Genomic DNA, 20,710 nt, shown 5'->3' with positions numbered 1-20,710 from the left:
TGATTTTCATTCCCTTTACTCTCTTTTTCCTTTTTCCCTCCCTTTTATCTCCTTCCTCTCTTCCTCCTGCTTCTTTCTCCCTTTCTTATATACTTTATGATTATTATAGATACTTCATACGTAATCGGTCATTTTAATGTCTTCTTTAGTTGTCAAATCATTTCAATATCCATATCCTAATATTGAAAGTCTTGTTGAAAGAGTGTTATCAAGTAAATATGGTGTATAAATGAAAGAACAGAGATTATTTTTATTTATGCAATCGAAAACCGGTGTGTTTGGAGTGGTGGTGGTGAAACCGGTGGTAAGAGTCTTTAATGATAAATATCCTGATAAAAATGTGTCACATATCTATGTGAATAAACTTGCAGAGAGTTTTTAAAAACTTTCTACGAGTTAGAGAAGAAAGTTTTTTATAAACTGGATCTGTTCACAATATCAAACGTACAAATAATAGAATTTTAAACAAGCTTGCTTAAATTGAAGTTTTGGGGCATTTTGCAATGAAGAATTTCAAACACATACATACTTATTAGAATGTGGATATTAAAGTCAATAATTTGAACAAGAAATCGCAAGCACACAGTTTATGAGCTTTGACCGATGGATTAATAACTATACACTACGTGATTACACAGTCGAAATATTAAGCAAACCTCCAAAGTTATGTTTACTTTCTTGAGGTCGCTCGTATGTACACACACATATGCTACAAAGCATGCACGTATTTTAACTTTTTCTAATATTTTTTTCAGTAAAAAAAAAACATTTAAAGAAGTAAGTCCTAAAGAGTTTTGGACGCAAAGTTATCTGCTTTTTTGAAAAATACCCCTTTTCATTCAAGAAGAAAAAGTTAATCTTGAAAGAACCTTATGAAAACCACGTAATTTTTAAGATTACCATTATACACCCCACTTAAAAATATACTTGTATATTCAACATTTTTTTATAGGATGCATATTAGAAGATATTGAGATGGAAACTTTTCAAATAACACCCTGTGTGTGCGTGTGATTGCGTGCGTGCGTGGAGAGAGAGAGAGAGAAAGAGAGAGAGAGAGAGAGAGAGAGAGAGAGAGAGATTGATATTTACATTATTTATGCAAATAATATTTTATTATTAATAATTAAAAACTTATTTTTGTATTAATCTATTGTTATAGAAACATGAAATAAATGCTCCAATGACTGAACTAATAAGAAGACGGATTCAACTCTATATTATTATTGATTAATAATTAGTATTATTACTAAAAAAAATTAGTACATAAAACTTTGTTCTTTTTGACACAACCAAAAAATATTAACATAAATTTAAAAAAAAAATACTTAAATAACATTTTAATACAATAATATTTTATATTACACCTTCAGTACCCCAATAATTAGATAAGAGCAGGTTTAATCAATGATTGAGTGCTTATTAAATAATACTATAAATAAACAAATTTTTCAAATAAAATTTCAAAAACATTTTGAAGATATTAATGTTTTAATTTCTCATAATAATTGTCTCGAAATAATGTTTGATGAACGTTTTTAATAAAAGATTTGTATTCTTTTCACTTACAAGTACGAACTCTTCTTTATAGACTTATGGAGAAGAAAGAATAGAAGAAAAAGCGATTTACACAGTTCTAAACTTTTGAAGGGTCTAAAAATAAAATAAAAGAACATTCACCCTTTACGAAATAAAATTAGTTGAAAGTTATTGTTTATAATCATTTAATCACTCGGACATATAGATATTAACAAATGCACATTGTAACAATCGACAACCAAGATTTTGAATACTAATAATTGAGTATTGAAATTTTTACTTAAATAAAAAATTTTCAATAAAATTTTTTTTTTTATAGTACGATACAGCAAAAAAGTTCGAAAATATAGATATTGTATCTTAATTACAAAGATAATAAAAAAATATGTGAAAATATAATCTGTCCTTGCGACATTCGAAATAAATCTTTCGCAATAATTTTCAATCAAATTATATATTTTTATAATGCATTTATATATATATATTTATCAAGAATATATAATGAATATTATATGTATTTATAATTTATTTCTATATATTCAATTTTTTTTAGTTTGTTATTTTTGCTGAGAAACATTTAATGTTGACTTTTCGTTCACTGTGGACATGTTCAGTCATTGGAACATTAATTACTTTATGTAATAAACGAATTGCATAATTTAACGTTTGTCAATATTGAACGATCACTCAATTTGTTTCAAATGCATCTCTTTACAGGCAATAAACGCAACTTTTTTACGCTGAATAATGCAGCAAATACTGAGCTTGCAATTACTGAGGTTGCAACTACTAATACAAATGACGAATTAACATCAAGTATTTCACTAGAAGAGCAAAGTAAGTATATTTATACATATTTATATACATGTATGCACGCGCGCGTATTTGCACAAGATATCTTATTTTAATCGATAAAACACATTTCTCTGATACCAAACGATATTAGTAAAAATATTTTCTACACAAGTAGTTTAATTTTGAGAAGGCCATGTTACGGATAACACATCTTTATTTTAAATATAATTGCTTCTGAAATAGTTACTTCTATTCTTTTAAATAAAAGAATATGTTTTTTCACATAAATTTATTTTCATTATTATGTATAAAAATATTAGGATAAAAACATCAAAGAATGAATATTTTTAAAGTGAAATATTTCACATTTTATTTTCACATGAAATATGTGGAAGTATAAAAAATATGGAATATTTCATCTCTATTTTTCGATGATCTTTCTGAATACTTTCATACATAAGAAAAATCGATTCATGTAGGTAAAGAAACATATATCTCTCTACGTGTCTAACGGAAAAATATAAATAGATTTAGCTACGTTATATATACCTAGTGTACAAAAGATAAGATCACACCAATCGAGATTTTCTGTCATTCTACATAAAAATGTTAAGATACAATCATTGTAAACGAGAATTTTTAGAATATATTTCAACATATAATATATCTTGAGCATAAAATATCGCAATTCTTCTTCTTGATCATCTTACCTTTTATCGTCATGATGTCATCAATGACCGATATTGAGTTTTACGTTTAAGTCGCGTCAATTATCTTGACTCAACATTGTTGAGCATGATTAACGTGTATAATTGTTTGTAAGATTTATATGATTTAGTAATGATAAAAAAGCATAATAAAATGCACCAACAAATAAAAAGTAATATATCTATTTTTATAATATTATTATTTACAATATATATATATTATTACAAAATATTATAAATTTATTTTTATATTCCATTGTTCTTCATATTACAAAATAACATACTTGGCATAAACAAAAGGCCAACTAAAATATGATTAGCGACATACTAACACGTTATATACTTTTACATGAAAAATGACTCGAAGATTCAGATATATGTAAAATAAATCCTATATCCAGATCCATATACATATATAAAATCGCAAACGTGAATTACCTGTATCTTCCAATCATTTGTAATCTTATTATGTAGAAATAATTTCTCTTTGACAAAGTTTAATAGCTTATTTGACACTTTCTTAACATTCTGTATGTATATGTATATATATTAACTTTGCTTATATATGGTGGAGAAAGTTTTCTATCCTATCGTCTTAATATACAGGATATTCCTCTATGACTCTGTCATTAAGACAAATTTGCAAAAATAATTTGAATATAAATAATAATATCTTGAAAAGCTATAGGGGAGACCGGGGCTAAAACATCTACGGGATAAATCCGTCTAGTCAAATATCTCGGAACCTGTATATTGTGCGAACTCGCTATTAACATTGTAAACGCTGCTTATGGTACCCGTGTGACCAACGGAGTTTCGGCAGGTTACCTGCCCTGTTATGATTTTTACGAGGGCAAACGTGTTTTCGTGGTGAAAAGTGAAATTTTCTGCGCGTGGAAATTTTGTAATATCTGCAATAATATTTGCTCTCCAAATCTTGAGGTACGTGATTATAAATGCATTTTGATTATAAAGAGTAATGCATGCTGAACACGAATCCAATGTAGATGTCTAATATTTCATGGGCGATCAAACCTGAAACTGATTTATCACCGTTGTCGTTTTTGCTCTATACCGGTTAAACAAAGCGACGTAGACAAAAATTTCCTATATAAATTTTGTAGGTAAAGTTTTACTCTTTACAGTGGTATACCACATTTAGCTACAATTATTTATTTTGTTGTTAAAAATCGGCACCGAAAAAAAAACAGACGGTTTAGCCCCGGTCTCCCCTACCTTAGTAAAAATTTTTCTTAGAATTCTTCATATAATTTTTCAAAATTTCTTTATAAATCTCAGAATTTTTAAAATTTCTGTATAATTGTGTAACTTTTTAGAAAATTTGTACAAATCAGACATTTAAAGAAACATTTTATATGAGTTGGAACACTTTTCAAAAATGCTGAAAAACTCTATATCTATTCTAGAATTCTTTGTACATACATGTGTATTCTGAAATATTCTAAGATTTCTCATTCTCTAATTTTTTAAGAAACCTTATAAAATTTCAAGTGTGTAGTCAAGAAATCTTCTAAATTTAAAATATTTTTAAAGAAAGATTCTTAAAGATAAGAGATATGAGAATTTTTTCACCAGAGCAGAGACAATTTCTAGAAACATTCAAGTAGTTAAATGTTTTACGTTTTAAAATTTGATAAGTGCTTTTCTAATAAATTGAGCAAATTGAGCAGCTTGTGTAATCTGCATTCTGCAAATTACAAATATAATAATTGATAACATAATGTAGTCATAATAGATTGCTACTCTATAATAGATCTGTATAATATAAACTGAAAGAAACCATTTAATTTTTTTAAATAATTTTGTTCTCTGATAATATGTGCTGTCTTATCTATCAGGTTATCTAAATTATTTTATGTAATATGCATAAATTAACCTGTGACCGACTAATCCGCGCGAAAGGTAACTTCGCTTTTTCATGATAAAAACTGTTTAATGAAAAAAAAACTCACAGAGAATAGGATAACTTTCAAATAATGCTTTACATAGAACTGGCACAATGTTTGCACAAATTAATCATTTTCACATTACACAAATAACTTGCACTTCTTATAATCGCACGCCTGTAAGCTTTAAACGTAACACTTTATACGTAAATAGGTACATGTTAACGAAAACGGTAATTATTACGTTACAGTACGTCTATGTATATCCTACAGTATATCTACGTATTTGAACGCTGAAATGAAAGTGCGAAGAATTCAGACCGCGGTAATTGTTCTGTATGAACGAAATGATATAAATTATCTATAATATTGCATATGCAATGGCTTTATATAATTCACAAACGTTTGTTTTTTTTTTTAGGACCATTTACAGAGCTTGCTAAAGAGAAATGTTGTGACAATAATTACAGACGAACTATAAACAATGAATATCAAACTGCTAGAGTGTGTACACCACCACAGTATCAAGTTACCCCATTGAGGATTTGTGCTATCGTAGCAAGTGCACCTATCGTATCGTCTTCTGGTAATAACGTTCCTGGCGCAAATGTTCCTAACGAAGGATATATTGTAGCGCAATTACAAAACGATATTCCTGATAACCAGTCTACAATGTGAGTAATGAATAAATTTCTTATATTTTTCCTAGTCAACGATTGATATCAGATTAATACTTAAACTATTTTATGCAAAATTCGTATTAAATAAGTTTACAATTAGAAGACTTTTTGTTAAATGACAAACATGTTACAGGCAAACGACTATTACTGGACTGCCGGAAGTTAACATCGAACAGGAAGATAATGCCAGAAATACAACATTGCTGCAGACTTATTCATCAGATAGCGACACAGATCCTGAGTCGAATGAAAAGAATAACGCTGAAAAGAAAAGTGATATTATTATAAATCAAGCACTCAGTAATACTATTAATATGAGTGTGAATGTTATTCATTAATAGTTATTCAAATGAAAACAAACGTTAGTATTAATTATTATTATTTTTAATGATAGATAAGTGGCCTTGTTAATGTTAAATCAAAACAGGTCTTACAATTAGATTCGATTCTGATCTTTATGTACTAATGTCTTAAAGACGTTTTAATAGTATTTAGGATCCTGTGTACGTCTCGATTTTATACAAGATTAATTAGAAAGTTGAAAAAAAATGAAGTATGAAATTAATTATAAATCATTTCATATCTCAAAAATTATTTATAAGATATATACATATAAATATGTAGGTATATGTATATATATACACACACACACACACTTACACATGTATACTCTTATATTAATTAATTTGAACAACATTTGTCCGAAACATTTTTTTATTTGCCTAATATTTGTTGAGATATTCAAGGAAAATTTGTTAAATTTATGTATTATAATATATACATGAATGCTTGAACCATTCTCTAACTGTAGACAAATGACAATATGAGCATTTGCTGCTCAACTAAAACAAAATTGGAAATGCTGCAATTATATGTCTCAACATTTACAACGTACAATACTAGACCTTTGTGAAAATATCAATAAATATTTGCACAATTTATTTCTAAATAGTATTTTAGCAAGACAGCAACGTTATTACCTTAGTGGAATGCCTGCAAAATTAAATTTGAAAAGAAATTGCAATATATATATATATATAATCGAAAAATATATTTGTGTTTTATTCTGTGTTTGCTGGATCGTCGATAGACGGCAGCCTTTCTTTGCAAAATATGATATGCGATGGTATATACAGGGTGTTTCTGAAAATATGTCAAAGATTTTAAGGTCATAATAAGAAAAAAAGTTCCTATAAACATGGGTCCAAAAACACTGTTAATTATTACGCTGTACATTTCCTCCAACTTTAGGGGGCCGGTTTCACCATCTTTGATTAACTGTAACCTTCGATTAAACTTCATCTCTTTCTCAAGGGGAACAGTTAGAAAAAAATGAAGAGTGAGTTTAATCGAAAGTTACAGAGTTAATCGACGTTGATGAAACTGGCCTTATAATTCGGAGGGAAAGCATTTTTGGATCCATGTTCATAGAAACTTTTTTTCTTAATTTGATCCCTAGAATACGTCCTTAAAATCTCTGACATAGTTTTAGAAACACCTTGTATATGTAGGTATATGTATACATATATGGAGGGGTGAAAACCACAGTGGTGTAAGTCAAATTTTTAAAAATATTTTCTTGTGTGCATAGATATGCAATCTGTATAATATATAAATTGCATCTATGCACGCGAGAAAATATTTTTAAAAATTGGACTTACACCACTGTGGTTTTTACTCCTCCATATGAAGTATGTAACTGTTATATGTATATCTATGTTTGCTGGAGTGTGCTGGAGTAATTTTACTTCCAAATATCAAAATAAGTGTACAAAATTTAAACCTAAAATTAAATTCTCAATTTTCGTGCAAATATTCAGAAATTTCTTGCTGGTAAGAACGCTTCGTTATATGAAAAATCATTTAACCGCAATAATTGTGAAATTGTTCTCTCTATTGAACTTGCAATTACTGTACAATATTTGCGCAGTTTTCCTATAGGGACAGACTATAGGGCAGTTCATATTTTTTATGATTTATTTTAATACTCAAGTTTTAGACATAATTTGTATGCGTAAAATATATTATTAATAAGAATTTTGTATATCAATAAATGCAATTTTTTACATTATTAATGTTTGCAAGTTGTTGCATTTTTACTATAGCTATAATACATTTATGTTATTTTGCTCGAATTTCTTTAAATTCATTTTGCATCGCATTTTGCATATTTGTGTTCTTTAAATTTATTTTATATTGTATACTAGAGAAAAAATGTTGTTTACTTTTAATAACGTCAAACTGCATTGAATATTTAATTCTCTTATTTGTAACAAATTGGTCGACCAGCCAATCGCTAGAAAAGAAACTACATGCACGACACCCGCACGGTATAATACGGAAGGTTCCAGGTTCAAACCCTGGCTGGGGTAATATTTTTCGCAATAAAATTAAAAACTATTTAATTTAGAAATTACATCAACTGACCAAAATCATGGTCAAAATTAATGATGTCTCGATATTGATCTGGAAAAAAAGTGCTGTGTGAATCCGACAAACCAAGTTGGCTCACAGTTTTTCAATGTTCATATCGGAAAGACATTATATATATTGCCAGTCAGGTCGATTTAAATTACTTCAATTGTTATTCTCAATTATGCTACTGTTATTATTTGTCATCAGACAATTATAAACATACACATAATAATTAGATACATATTATATATATATATATACCCACATGTGTGCATAAGAATATATGTAATCTTCTTCTAAAAAGGGCATGTCGTAGGTATTGGGTGCGTTCGGGAAGACGCTATTAGTGCTATTTGCTTATTTTATCCTTGTTTTACACCTGATGAGCGATAAAGATAGAATGATGCAATAGCGCTAATAGCGCGCTTCCCGAACGCAGCCATTGTTGTCACTTTTCCGCGATGCCGATTGGTTCTCTTACTGCGCTTACTTCATTTGCAGCTGTCATTGTATATTTTGACAGTTGTGTGTATTAAGGGTTAATAGTGTAATAGTAATAGCATAATGTTAAAGCTAAATAGCGCGCGCGAAGCGCGCGTCTGTAGTGTCTAGTAATTTATAAAAAGCGGGTGCTTAGCCTTGATACGTTACTGCCTTCTGCTACGGACGGCCGGCCAGAATGCATTTTCAGGTTCAGGCGTATTGCTAGAATCCATAGACGCGGCGTTGCCGCGTCTAGAGTTCTATATAAAGAGAGAAGCGACATCGAACCCCCACTACAGACTTCGCATCCCCACCATCACCTCCAGCACCGCCATATTGGGACCGCTCCATGTCATCAAACATCAAACTCCATTTAATATATATAAACATACTCCGTCAGCGTGAGGTTAAAATGTTCGATACACATGTTTAATACATGTTGCAGTTTTATTCTCTTCATGTTTTTTATTGAATAAATGTGGTGATTGAGTGATAATTGATGGTGAAAATTGAAAATGTCATGCAAAGAGGTAAATGACGTATTGTATATATACAATCGATTCTAATTTTATTGAATGCATTATTCCAATAAGATCATAATGTATTTGAACATTAATATTTTTCTATTTTGTTAGGAAGTAAGCGCTTCCCAAATATACAGTGCAACTGAAAATAAATATACAAAATAATAGAAATGTTACATTATTCAAAACGTAAAATCATATCACAGCAGAATGTCATATGGTGACATAAAGATAATTAGGTAATTACCTCACATATGCAGCTATTCGTTTTAGGGCTCCATCCAGGTCGGTTGACTCTTATCCAAGATTGCCAAAGTAAACGTCGCTTTTCACATTTTGGAAAATAAAATAATCGTAACCCTTTACCTTGCCTAACAGGGCAGCCAGAAACTTCGCACCTTTTTACCATATTTATTTATCATTAATTAATATTTAAAACTGTAAGAAAGATAAGAACCGATATAAATCAAATGGGTTATATATATGACTGTCTATTTACAACAATAATTATTTTAATATTATAATCTAACCAGTCTTTTTTCTCTTTCGGCCTCTTGGATTTCACCTAACCTAACTATGTCAGTTGTACATATGTATATACGTATGTAAGATCGTGGTCAGCTCCGGTCCCAATATGGCTGCTAACTTAGGAGGGGATATCCAATCAGAATACGAATCAGATTACCAATCAGAAGTTCGGACATCAATGTAGACTCTAGCCGCGTCTATAGCATATGTCTCTCTACCACGGTCTTACATACAGGTCTGGAAACTCCACTGGAGGGGGTAGGTCGAACATTGAAAAACTGTGAGCCAACTTGGTTTGTCGGATTCACACAGCACTTTTTTCCAGATCGATCTCGAGACATCATTAATTTTGACCATGATTTTGGTCAGTTGATGATAATTTCTAAATTAAATAGTTTTTAATTTTATTGCGAAAAATATTACCCCAGCCAGGGTTTGAACCTGGAACCTCCCGTGCGGGTGTCGTGCCAATTCGACCACTGGGGCTGTTTAACTAACTATTTAATTTAGAAATTACATCAACTGACCAAAATCATGGTCAAAATTAATGATGTCTCGATATCGATCTGGAAAAAAAGTGCTGTGTGAATCCGACAAACCAAGTTGGCTCACAGTTTTTCAATGTTCATATCGGAAAGACATTATATATATTGCCAGTCATGTTGATTTAAATTACTTTAATTGTTATTCTATATACTGGCAAAAGAAATTTATTATTCTGTTTATAATTGAGAATGTGAATTAGTATACATAGTATATGTATTGACGCGGGTACTTGGCAATTTACTGCATCTCTTGCACCTCTAATAATTTTTTTCTTGTAATGTAAATGAATGATGTAAAACTCTTTCAAAGGATCTATCCATTCTTGATGGGGTAAAATAATAACTTCTATAACACAAATGCAATAAATATTAAATTTATAGTATTGATTTATATAACTAATTTTATTCTGTCTTTATATAGAAAAATATACCTCAGTCTTACAATTAGCATCAGAGTAGAGGGTAACAGCAGCTGATATGAACAGTATAGATAACAAACTAAATAAAAAACTTAATTATTATAACATAATCCCAGTAAACCAGTTTGTAACTGTTATGTAACTTATTTAGGGAGCACATGGAAAGAACAACTCTTCATTTATATAGTACCTATATACTTTACTCCTGTAAAAGGATTTTGCGATCTATAAAGCCGTTTCAAAAAACAAACTTTGACAGATATACCAATGTCGTACATGCAGATGCCTCGTTAGACAAGGACAGATATCTCTCGTATTATTCCTTTCTCTCCTATGTATGGAATTTGCAAGCACCCAATTATTCCTCTCTTTCTCTCTCTCTCTCTCTCTTTCTCTCTCTCTCTCTCTCTCTCTCTCTCTCTCTCTCTCTCTCTCTCTCTCTCTCTCTCTCTCTCTCTCTCTCTTTCTCTCAGGGATCAGTTCTTGGACCGCTCCTATTTTCCTTATTTATTAATGATATTGGTGTTTTTCTTCGATTTACGGAGCGCATAATTTTTGCCGATGACACGCAAATCTATCGCAAGTGCTTCTTGAGTGAACTGAACGTCGGTCTGCGGCTGGTGGCGCATGACGTGGGGGTTATCGCGGAATTTGCGGCTGCGAATGGGTTGTCGCTTAACCTCCATAAATCTAAGGTCTTAATACTGGGAGGTAGGCGGTACGTCAAGCAGATTGATTTTAACAATCTGCCTCTTATTGCGGTAAACGGCACCACCATCCCGTTCGTTACTGAGGCTCGAAATCTAGGTGTTATAATGACCTCAGATTTGTCCTGGAAGAGCCACGTCAACCATGTATCCAAGAAAGTGCATTTCACGTTACACAAGCTCAAGTTCCACAAAAACTCTCTATCATATCAACTGCGTGTCAAACTTGTGACTACGCTGATTTGGCCTTTAATAGATTATTGTTCCCTGGTCTACAATGATCTCACCGATGAACTCAACTTGAAATTACAAAGACTCATAAATTGCGCTATACGGTTTATTTTTAATTTAAGGAGGGACGAACGTATCACGCCTTACCGGCATCGTCTTAAGTGGTTGTCAGTGAAAAATCGACGTCGTTATTTTCTGGGAACAGAGATGTATAAGATATCTAAAGGCATGTCTCCCAGTTATCTCTCCGAGATCTTCATCAGATCTGATCCCTTAATTAGGCGTTCGTCACGGTTGGAACTTCCACAAACTTTTGTCTTACCTAACCACAGAACTGAGTCGTATCGAAGGTCCTTCCACCTGGCCGGTATTTACTTGTGGAACTCCCTTCCCGCCGAGATTGTCTCGTCCTCATCAGTCACCGAATTCAAGAATAAGCTTTATAATTACCTTTTTTCACTCGAGTTAAACAGCGATCAGGGCTCAACTGCAGAGCCACCTTCAGTCCGGGTCTAGTTTAAGTTTAAGTTTAAGTTTAAGTTTAAGTTTAGTTTAAGTTGTTCATTTATGATTGAACTATGGGTCGATTCACGGGCAGGTCGTCGCATAAGTGAGAGAGTAAATGTAATTAGTTATGCTCAATACCGGGTCTCTCTCTTGTTAGACTTCTTGTTCGTTTATGTTCCTTTTGTATGTATATTCTTTCTTTTATAGTTCATGTTTTATTTGTATTTTTCTTTTATTTTAATTCTATTCTTATTTATTTTTGCTATGTATTATTCTGCAGTCTTTATATATTATTGTATCAAGATTTGCCTAAAGTCTCGACTAGGGCATAAATATAATCTAATCTAATCTAATCTAATCTCTCTCTCTCTCTCTCTCTCTCTCTCCATCCCTGTCCCTCTCTCTCTTAGTACACTTACACTTAGTATGTTAAAAGCAGGATTTTTTGGAAGTGTGGTGTTAGGATTCTAGGGTATATTTGAAGAAAGAAAAACGGTAATGATATTTAGGACAAGAAACTCTATTTACTATTTCGTTGATAAAATGTTGGGAAATATAAACAAAAATACATATATAAATGAAATATATATTATGATATATTATTTTTTTATTGTTACTGTTGAAAGTAAATAATATTACATAAAACCAGTAATGCAATTGAACATAGATATACATATACACACGCACACGCACACGCATACGCAATCGCACATACATACGCATACGCACATACATATTATTTTTATTATTTTTTTTGTGGGCCCCTCTTATGAAAAAGTAGTACTGGTTTTAATATTGGAAAAAGTATTGGTGAAAGTACTTACTACTAAATTCGACCATACTGATTTGGTCAGTACTCCTTCCCAGTACTCATCCAGTACTCATCCAATACTCATTCAGTACTCCCTTCAGTACTTCCTCTAGTATTCCCTCCAATACTTTCTCCAGTACTCCCCCAGTACTCCCCCTAGTACTCCTTCCAGTACTTTCTCCAGTACTCCCACAGTACTCCCCCAGTACTTCCTCCAGTACTCTTTTAGTACTCATTGAATACTCGTGGGATACTAAAGTATGGCACAAGCGCAGTATTTGCGCAGTACTATCCAAGTAGAACAAAAAGTCAAGATTGTAGGCTTACAGTTTAGGAACTCTTGCCTTAGACGACTAGCGCCCGAAAATATCTGATTTGGTCCCGTAGGGGGTCTCCTCTTATACAAGTCGGTGCAGAATTTTGAACTCGAGAGAATGCTTGGGCGAGGCGACGACTAGCGGCGTCGATGCGAACTGCCCATTTTACTAGTGTTGCCGCGCGGGCGTGTATCACTGGTGGCGTGACCGCCACAAAGTTAATATCAAAATAACGTCATATTGATAGTTTAGTGTGTTAATTTAGTATTTTATTAATTTAGTATTTCCAAGATACGTTACGAAAAAGTACTAGCAATCAGTACTCAGTATTGAGTAATCAGTACTTGTAGTATTGACAGTATTAGTATGTTAATACTCATGAATATTGCAGAATGGTCAGTATTGTGCCTATTAGTTCTTACAGTACTGGCAGTACTATCATGATAATACCCCGAATATTGATCTGATAAAGTACTGACCACTTCAATAATTTGAAGTACTAATGAATATTATTGCTTGTAGTACTGCCAGTACTGTAAGCACTGACAGACACAGTACTGACCATTCTGCAGTATTCATGAGTATTAACATACTAATACTCTCATTACTACGAATACTGATCACTCAGTACTGAGTACTGATTGCTAGTACTACTTTTTTGTACGCTAGGCCTCGTCCACGATGACGATATCACGGACATGGGACGTCTCCAGGATCATGCTCCGATTACTTTGTACTAACAATAAGAATAATTTTGCATACATTTTTTTTATTTTGTGCCTTTATATCATATGTATTTTTCAAGCATAGCAACCTCGCAAAAGATGTTTTTTTTTATTTCAATTTCTGTTTCAAAAAAAATGTTTTTTTTTTTAATATGTATATGCTTGTCATAGTGATTGAGATACGCGTCGGCAGAACGCGCATAACGTGCAGTTTACGCCGAAGCGGCTGTCGCGAGCGATATGTTTCGTCGACGGATGATTAGCTAATTATGATATTGTATACAGAAAGTGGATATTTGCGTAAAGTATCGTTGCATCGCGAATAAAGTCGAAGGACCGTCGAGAAGAGGAAGCTCGCGGTGCTTTCATTTCCCTTTTCAATCTTTTATCCGTTATTCTTTTTTGCCCTCGTCTTCGTTTCCATTGTCAGTATGCGACAGCCGTTACTGCACTCCATGAAGGGTATCATTGATTTGTCGAATAAGGCTGAGTTTCTACTGAGCGCGTCACGCGTCGCGTCGTCACAATTAACCAATCAAAACATCCCATTTTATTACATTCTTGTGACGGGATCAAAATGGGATGTTTTGATTGGTTCAACTCGGACGACGCGACGCGTGACGCGCTCAGTAGAAACTCAGCCTAATTCATAAGCAAAAGAGATGTCTTTCCTTGTGCTTAGAAATCCAAACAAATAAAAACAGTTCTGATTTCGAGAATCATAAAGAAATTGTATTGTGTTACTTTCTTTCCATCGCGGCGAGCGACGAGTAATCGTTTTTATACATTTATATTATAGTTTACAAGTACATAGTACTTGAAAAGAAAGGAAAAAGGTGATCGTCGCGTTTTTTTTCACAGAGACGGGCAAACGTGAAACTGATTGTGTTCACGTTGCCCGACTAAGTCAAAAACTCGGATGCTACAAGTATCTAGTTTTTATCCATTGGGACTTTAGGATGCCGCGAATGCTGATATCAAGAATAATTATGATTTATCTTAGTGGAGTACGTACATCTTTTCGGCTTAGAAACGAAGACGATGACGACGATGACGATCAAACAAACGCTCCCGTTCTTGTCCCAAAATTGGTTTCATTTTCTTTTGTAGCGAATGTTTCGAGGAATATGCTTATGACGGTTTGTTAGCATATGTCTTGCGGTAATTAACGATTATACGGAGCTGTCATATTTTTCACAACGCGTAGGGAAAAAAATTGAATGGTTTTTAATATGTATTCAGAGAATGTTGATTCATCATATTATTCTTTCAAACTTGCTTTTCTTCTTTTGAAAATTTATACCAAGATTACTTTATATTGATTTTTTTTAACATCTTTATTTCTTAAAAAAGAAACGAAAACCGTAGAAGAAAATTATTAAACTTATCTTTATGTGTTGGGAATTCATTCAATTTTATCGCTACATGTCTCAACTTCTCTTGTTAAAAACAAAAAACTAATTTATAGCTTTTGATTTTACATATAATTGTTAAATTTCAGTTTTGTCAGATGCGATTTGTGCGAGCTTATTTCGTGGAGCAAATATTTTGTTGCGTTTTCGAGAAAGTGTTTATCCGATCATTAGCGAAGCAACGCGATGCATTTATATTCGATCACGAGGGACTATGCGCAAATTTTCGCATTGTTTGCGGATTTTATAACTTTATTGACAAATATAAGATCTACGATCTTTCGCATAATTGATTTACGATTAAACTCGCGCTTTATTGAGGCTCAGATGTACACCCGTCTATATCACGTCAATAAAAATCTGGCAGCAAAACGTGTATGAATTCATTCGTTTAGCAAAGGATGCGCGTTATTGACCTTAGAAGCGCACGTTGGAATTTCATCCGGAGGGAAAAAAAACTTTGTCGCGTTTTTTTAATCTTTCTAATTCTCAAAGTAAATTCTTTGTGTATATTTTTTCGTGCTCATAATATTATTTGATTTTTGCAGATTAATTTTCTTTTCATGAAATATATTTTGGCAACTATGCCGTCTATAGAAAGAAATCTGTCGGACTGTGCTAACTCGGACCACGTGCGTTTCTGACGTTTAGATATTAGTGAAATTCGGTTAGAGTGATTAAATTCTCTTAGAAAACAAAAAAATGACCTGTCTCGTTTCTAGACATTCGAGATGCTATAAATACTAATTTATTGGGTGGCGTTCGGGAATATGCTATTTGTTTATTTTATCCTTGTTTTATACCTGATGAGCGATAAAGATAGAATGATGCAATAGCGCTAATAGCGCGTTTCCCGAACGCAGCCATTGTGTTATAAATTCGACGTTCGCTTCTCGCGTGAAACTGGCATCGGCTTCCTATATCTCGCTAAACGGGCCTTTTTCAGTCGGATACGTTTCTTTCATTTTAATATAGAGAGGAGAAGAAGCTAGAAAGATTTTACGCGATGGAAGATGTGTATAAAGGCACAAAAGAAAAATTTATGCAGAATTATTCTTGTACAAAGTAATCGAAGCATGATCCTGGAGACGTCCCGTGTTCCGTGATATCGTCATCATGGACGGGGCCTGGGGCCCACAGAAAAATCAATAAGAATAATATATGTATGTACGTATGCGTATGTATGTGCGATTGCGTATGCGTGTGCGTGTGTATGTATATTTATGTTCAATTGCATCATCGCTCTAGTTTTATGTAATATTATTTACTTTCGACAGTAACAATAAAAAAATAATATATTTCATTTATATATGTATTTTCGTTTATATTTCCTAACATTTTATCAACAAAATAATAAATAGAGAGTTTTTTGTCCTAAATAATATTACCGTTTTTTTTTCTTCAAATATACCCTAGAATCCTAACACCACACTTCCAAAAAATCCTGATTTTACCATACTAAGGCTGAGTTAACCAATCAAAACATCCCATTTCATTACATTCTTGTGACGGGATCGAAATGGGATGTTTTTATTGGTTCAAAACTCGGACGACGCGACGCGTGACGCGCTTAGTGGAAACTCAGGCCTAAGTGTACGCTACCCAGTGTACTAAGAGAGAGAGGGACAGGGATGGAGACAGAAAGAGAGAGAGAGAGAGAGAGAGAGAGAGAGAGAGAGAGAGAGAGAAAGAAAGGAATAAATGGGCGCATGCACAAATTACATACAAAGGAATAATACGCGAGACGGCGCTTGTCTAACGAGGAATCTGGGGCCCGATTTTCTAACGAGAAACGTATGCGCAAACTCTGCTCCAACAGAAAGGCTGCAAATTGATTGGCTATCGCACAGTTTTTAGCCAATAAGCTTGCAGCTTTTCTATTAGAGCAGAGTTTATACGCATATGTTTGTCGATAGAGAATCGGGCCCCTGTACGACATATCTGTCAAAGCTCGTTCTTTGAAATGGCTTTATAGATCGCAAAATCCTTTTACAGAAGTAAATTACAGGTACTAATAAAGAGTGGGAATATAAAAAAATTAGTGATAATTGAAAAAAAAATTTTAAATGCCTAAATAACAAGGCATTATCCTGTACCACATATCTGTCAAAGCTCGTTCTTTGAAACGGCTTCATAGATCGCAAAATCCTTTTACAGGAGTAAAGTTTAGGTACTAATGAAGGGTGGGATTGTAAAATAATTAGTAATAATTGAAAAAAATGTAAAAATGTCTAACGAGATATTATCTGTACCACATATCTTTCAAAGCTCGTTCTTTGAAACGGCTTCATAGATCGCAAAATCCTTTTACAGGAGTAAAGTTTAAGTACTAATAAAGGGTGGGATTGTAAAATAATTAGTAATAATTTAAAAAAATGTAAACAAGTAGAAACTTGCACATTGTTTCCTCGTAGTTTTTAATTGTGCAATAGAAACTTGCACATTGCTTCCTCATAGTTCCTAAGTGTGCAAGTTTTTATTTTATTCGAGGTATAATTATCGGTATTTATTTGTTTTGGCTTCCTCATAGAGGAAGCTTTGTTAGCAAAGGTTCTGATTTCACACTTAACTCTTTTGGGGACTGCGTAAATAATTATATACATTCATTAAAAAATACTAAAAATACTTGTCCACTTAAAAACTAAAACAATACTTTATCGATAAAAAAAATCAGCCCGATATTATAAATATTTGAGATAGCGATTTATTTTTAATTCTATTATATTTTCCAGTCTTTTCTACCCCTATTTCATATATAATTGGTTAAAATTTGGTTGATCAGATCAAGTTTTATAAAGCTTCTATGTATGTACGAATTCTTCGAAATTTCAAATGTGTGTAATACGAGATCTGATCAATCAAATTTTAATGAATTATATATGAAATATAGGGGTAGAAAAAACTGGAAAATATAATAAAATTAAAAATAAATCGCTATCTCAAATATTGAGAAAGCGGCAGCGTAAAACACATTTTTCAAAAAAAGGAAAATCTGCATAAAATCTATACCAGTAGACCGATTTCAATAAAATTTGAGGAGGACATACTTTCTATGATACTCTATTTGTGTGCAAAAATTCAAACTGGTATCTAAAAAATTGTAGAAGTAGATGCGTGTACAAAAATCCGTACACACACACACACACACACATACATACATACTTCCGGACATTTTTTACTAATATGATTTTTCGACATTTTAGAACATTCTAAACCTATTTCCATCAAAATCTCGAAAAAAAAAATTTTCACCATTACAAAGCTTCCTCTATGAGGAAGCAAAATGCCTATCGAGATATCTGTGGGAGCTTTCCAGCAAGCGACACAACTCGACACAAGTATCGTTTTATCTTTATTGCTCATTACTAAAAAAGAAAGATAGAACGATGCTTGTGTCGACCTGTGTCGCTTGCTGGAAAGCTCCCTATATGGCCCGGTTTCACCAACGTGATTTAATCTAATCGATCGATTAAACTCACTCTTTGTCTCTTTCTAGTAGGGGAACAGTTGGAAAGAGACGAAGAGTAAGTTTAATCGACCGATTAGATTAAATCACGTTGGTAAAACCGGGCCTATATCATTTGACATTATCGACATCGAGGAAGTTCGGCCTTCGCTTTAGGTTCCCCTTAAGTAATATCTTAAGATGCTATAATACGGCTCTGTGATTTAATGACATCTTAAGATTGTACCGGCCTAAGGCCGGTATTCATAATCAGATCTTATTTTAAGAGGATCTCACCCGAACTTTCTCGACGTCGGTAATGTCAACATTTCTAATCCTGTTTTTTTGTTATATATCTATATCTGTCCTTGTCTAACGAGAGGCATCTGTCCTTGTTCGATTGCTGCGCCATCTCCCGCTACACGCAATACTGCTTATCCTATCAACCTGAATGTGCTTTATTTGCTTAATAAAACTTCATTATAAAATATCTTTTTTTCTAGGCGTTAAATCTTAGTTCTATTTACACAATTATATTGTTCCTACATGTTGTCCCTACCCCGCCTGGGTGTCATTTAATATATATAAACAGCAGTATTTTTGTTATTGTCGTCAGATGACAGCTGTATGTGCCCAAATTAGTAAAATTTTTAATTTTTTTTTCGTTTTCGATATGAAATCGTGTGTCGCGGGGTAGATTTTTGTGCGTACTTTAATTCTGTAAAAGGATTTTGCAATTGTGTAAAGCCAATTCAAAGATTTCTTAAAATAAAAAAATGTCGGTAACTATATTATACTATAAATAATACCGATGAATACTGGCCGTAAACATACCACGGAAGAGAACCACAAAATCGTGCACATTACCTACAGAATTCAGTAACAGCCAAAACGCGAGCATGACTCATCCTTTCTCTTTGCTGTCATGTGACCCTCACGATCAAAGAGTAAAGGAGAGAGCATTTAATGTTAGCGAAGAAGACGGAAGTGACTACATATTTCAGCATAAAAAGTTGCCTCTCAAGAGATGGCTTCTAAGATATTGAATGATTTAAATTATTAACTGATGAAACGTTATCTCATAATTTGAGCCATTATTGTTATGCCACATTGTTATATGCCTGATAAAATATGCACCATGATACTCTTAAATCTCACACTTATATATTTACAATTTTTTGAGCTGATAAACGTTAAAAAAAAGTAACGCTCAAGATGGCTGCCTGACGTACTTCCGTCCGATTTACCTATCCTCCACTGTGCTACCGATACGTTTTCTCTTGTTTCTCTTAAAATAGGGCACACTTTTCGTAGAACGTAACAGTAAAGCCCCTTGCACAATGCTAGGCAATAGGCAATAGGAACGGAAAATAACCAAAAAATCGTTAATTACAACCTAAAAAATTCGAAAGCTACGATTGGTTGGCAACAGACAATAGGCACATAATTTCCAACGTGACGGAAACTCTGTGTCTATTGCCTGTGTCACTGTGTATTCTGCATTTAAGCCCCTTGCACAATGCTAGGCAATAGGCAATAGGAACAGGGAATAGAAATCAGAAATCATGTATAAATGCAGAATAAACAGTGACACAGGCAATAGACACAGAGTTTCCGTCACGTTGGAAATTCTGTGCCTATTGCCTGTTGCCAACCAATCATAGTATTCGAATTTTTTAGGATGTAATTAACGATTTTTTGGTTATTTTCTGTTCCTATTGCCTGTTGCCTGGCATTGTGCAAAGGGCTTTATACATGATTTCTGATTTCTAGTGCCTGTTCCTATTGCCTATTGCCTAGCATTGTGCAAGGGGCTTAAGGTTCGATCAATCGTGTTGCTCGATTTGGCCATCTGTAACCATAGAAGTAGAATTGAGTAACGCGATTGGTCGAAACCTTACTGTTACGTTCTACAAAATGTGTGTGTGCCCTGCTTTACTCTTTGTACACTTCACGTTGCTAATAAGGCTCTGCGCATAATAGAGCACATATTAAAAATATGAATATATATAT

General features: G+C 33.0%; 2 protein-coding genes across 6 annotated transcripts in view; one reads left to right on the top strand and one right to left on the bottom strand.

Moving 5' to 3' along the window:
- LOC143905765 (uncharacterized) overlaps positions 1–7,598 on the top strand; it is a 52,128-nt gene extending 44,530 nt beyond the window's left edge. For 2 of the 4 annotated variants that reach the window (XM_077421354.1, XM_077421355.1), the window contains exons 12-14: positions 2,257–2,376; positions 5,370–5,622; positions 5,762–7,598. In XM_077421354.1, the coding sequence (XP_077277480.1) occupies positions 2,257–2,376; positions 5,370–5,622; positions 5,762–5,966 (578 nt within the window). In that variant the 3' untranslated portion in view covers positions 5,967–7,598. Of the gene's footprint in view, positions 1–2,256; positions 2,377–5,199; positions 5,285–5,369; positions 5,623–5,761 lie in introns of those variants that run through there. The other 2 variants (XM_077421356.1, XM_077421357.1) reach the window with 2 other exon arrangements.
- Positions 1–9,890, bottom strand: part of LOC143905768 (uncharacterized) — a 57,143-nt gene extending 47,253 nt beyond the window's left edge. Inside the window, exons 1-2 of one of the 2 annotated variants that reach the window (XM_077421359.1) lie at positions 9,581–9,890; positions 9,303–9,488 (exon numbers count right to left, since the gene is read on the bottom strand). The gene's annotated coding sequence lies outside the window, so the exon portion shown is untranslated. The other variant, XM_077421360.1, reaches the window with a different exon arrangement.
- Positions 9,891–20,710: the final 10,820 nt, after the last annotated feature.

The sequence above is a fragment of the Temnothorax americanus genome, unplaced genomic scaffold, assembly GCF_048541705.1.
Source record: "Temnothorax americanus isolate GAGA-0224 unplaced genomic scaffold, ASM4854170v1 Scaffold67, whole genome shotgun sequence".
NCBI classification, from domain to species: Eukaryota; Metazoa; Arthropoda; class Insecta; order Hymenoptera; family Formicidae; genus Temnothorax; species Temnothorax americanus.
This window is presented reverse-complemented; position numbering and strand designations above follow the sequence as displayed.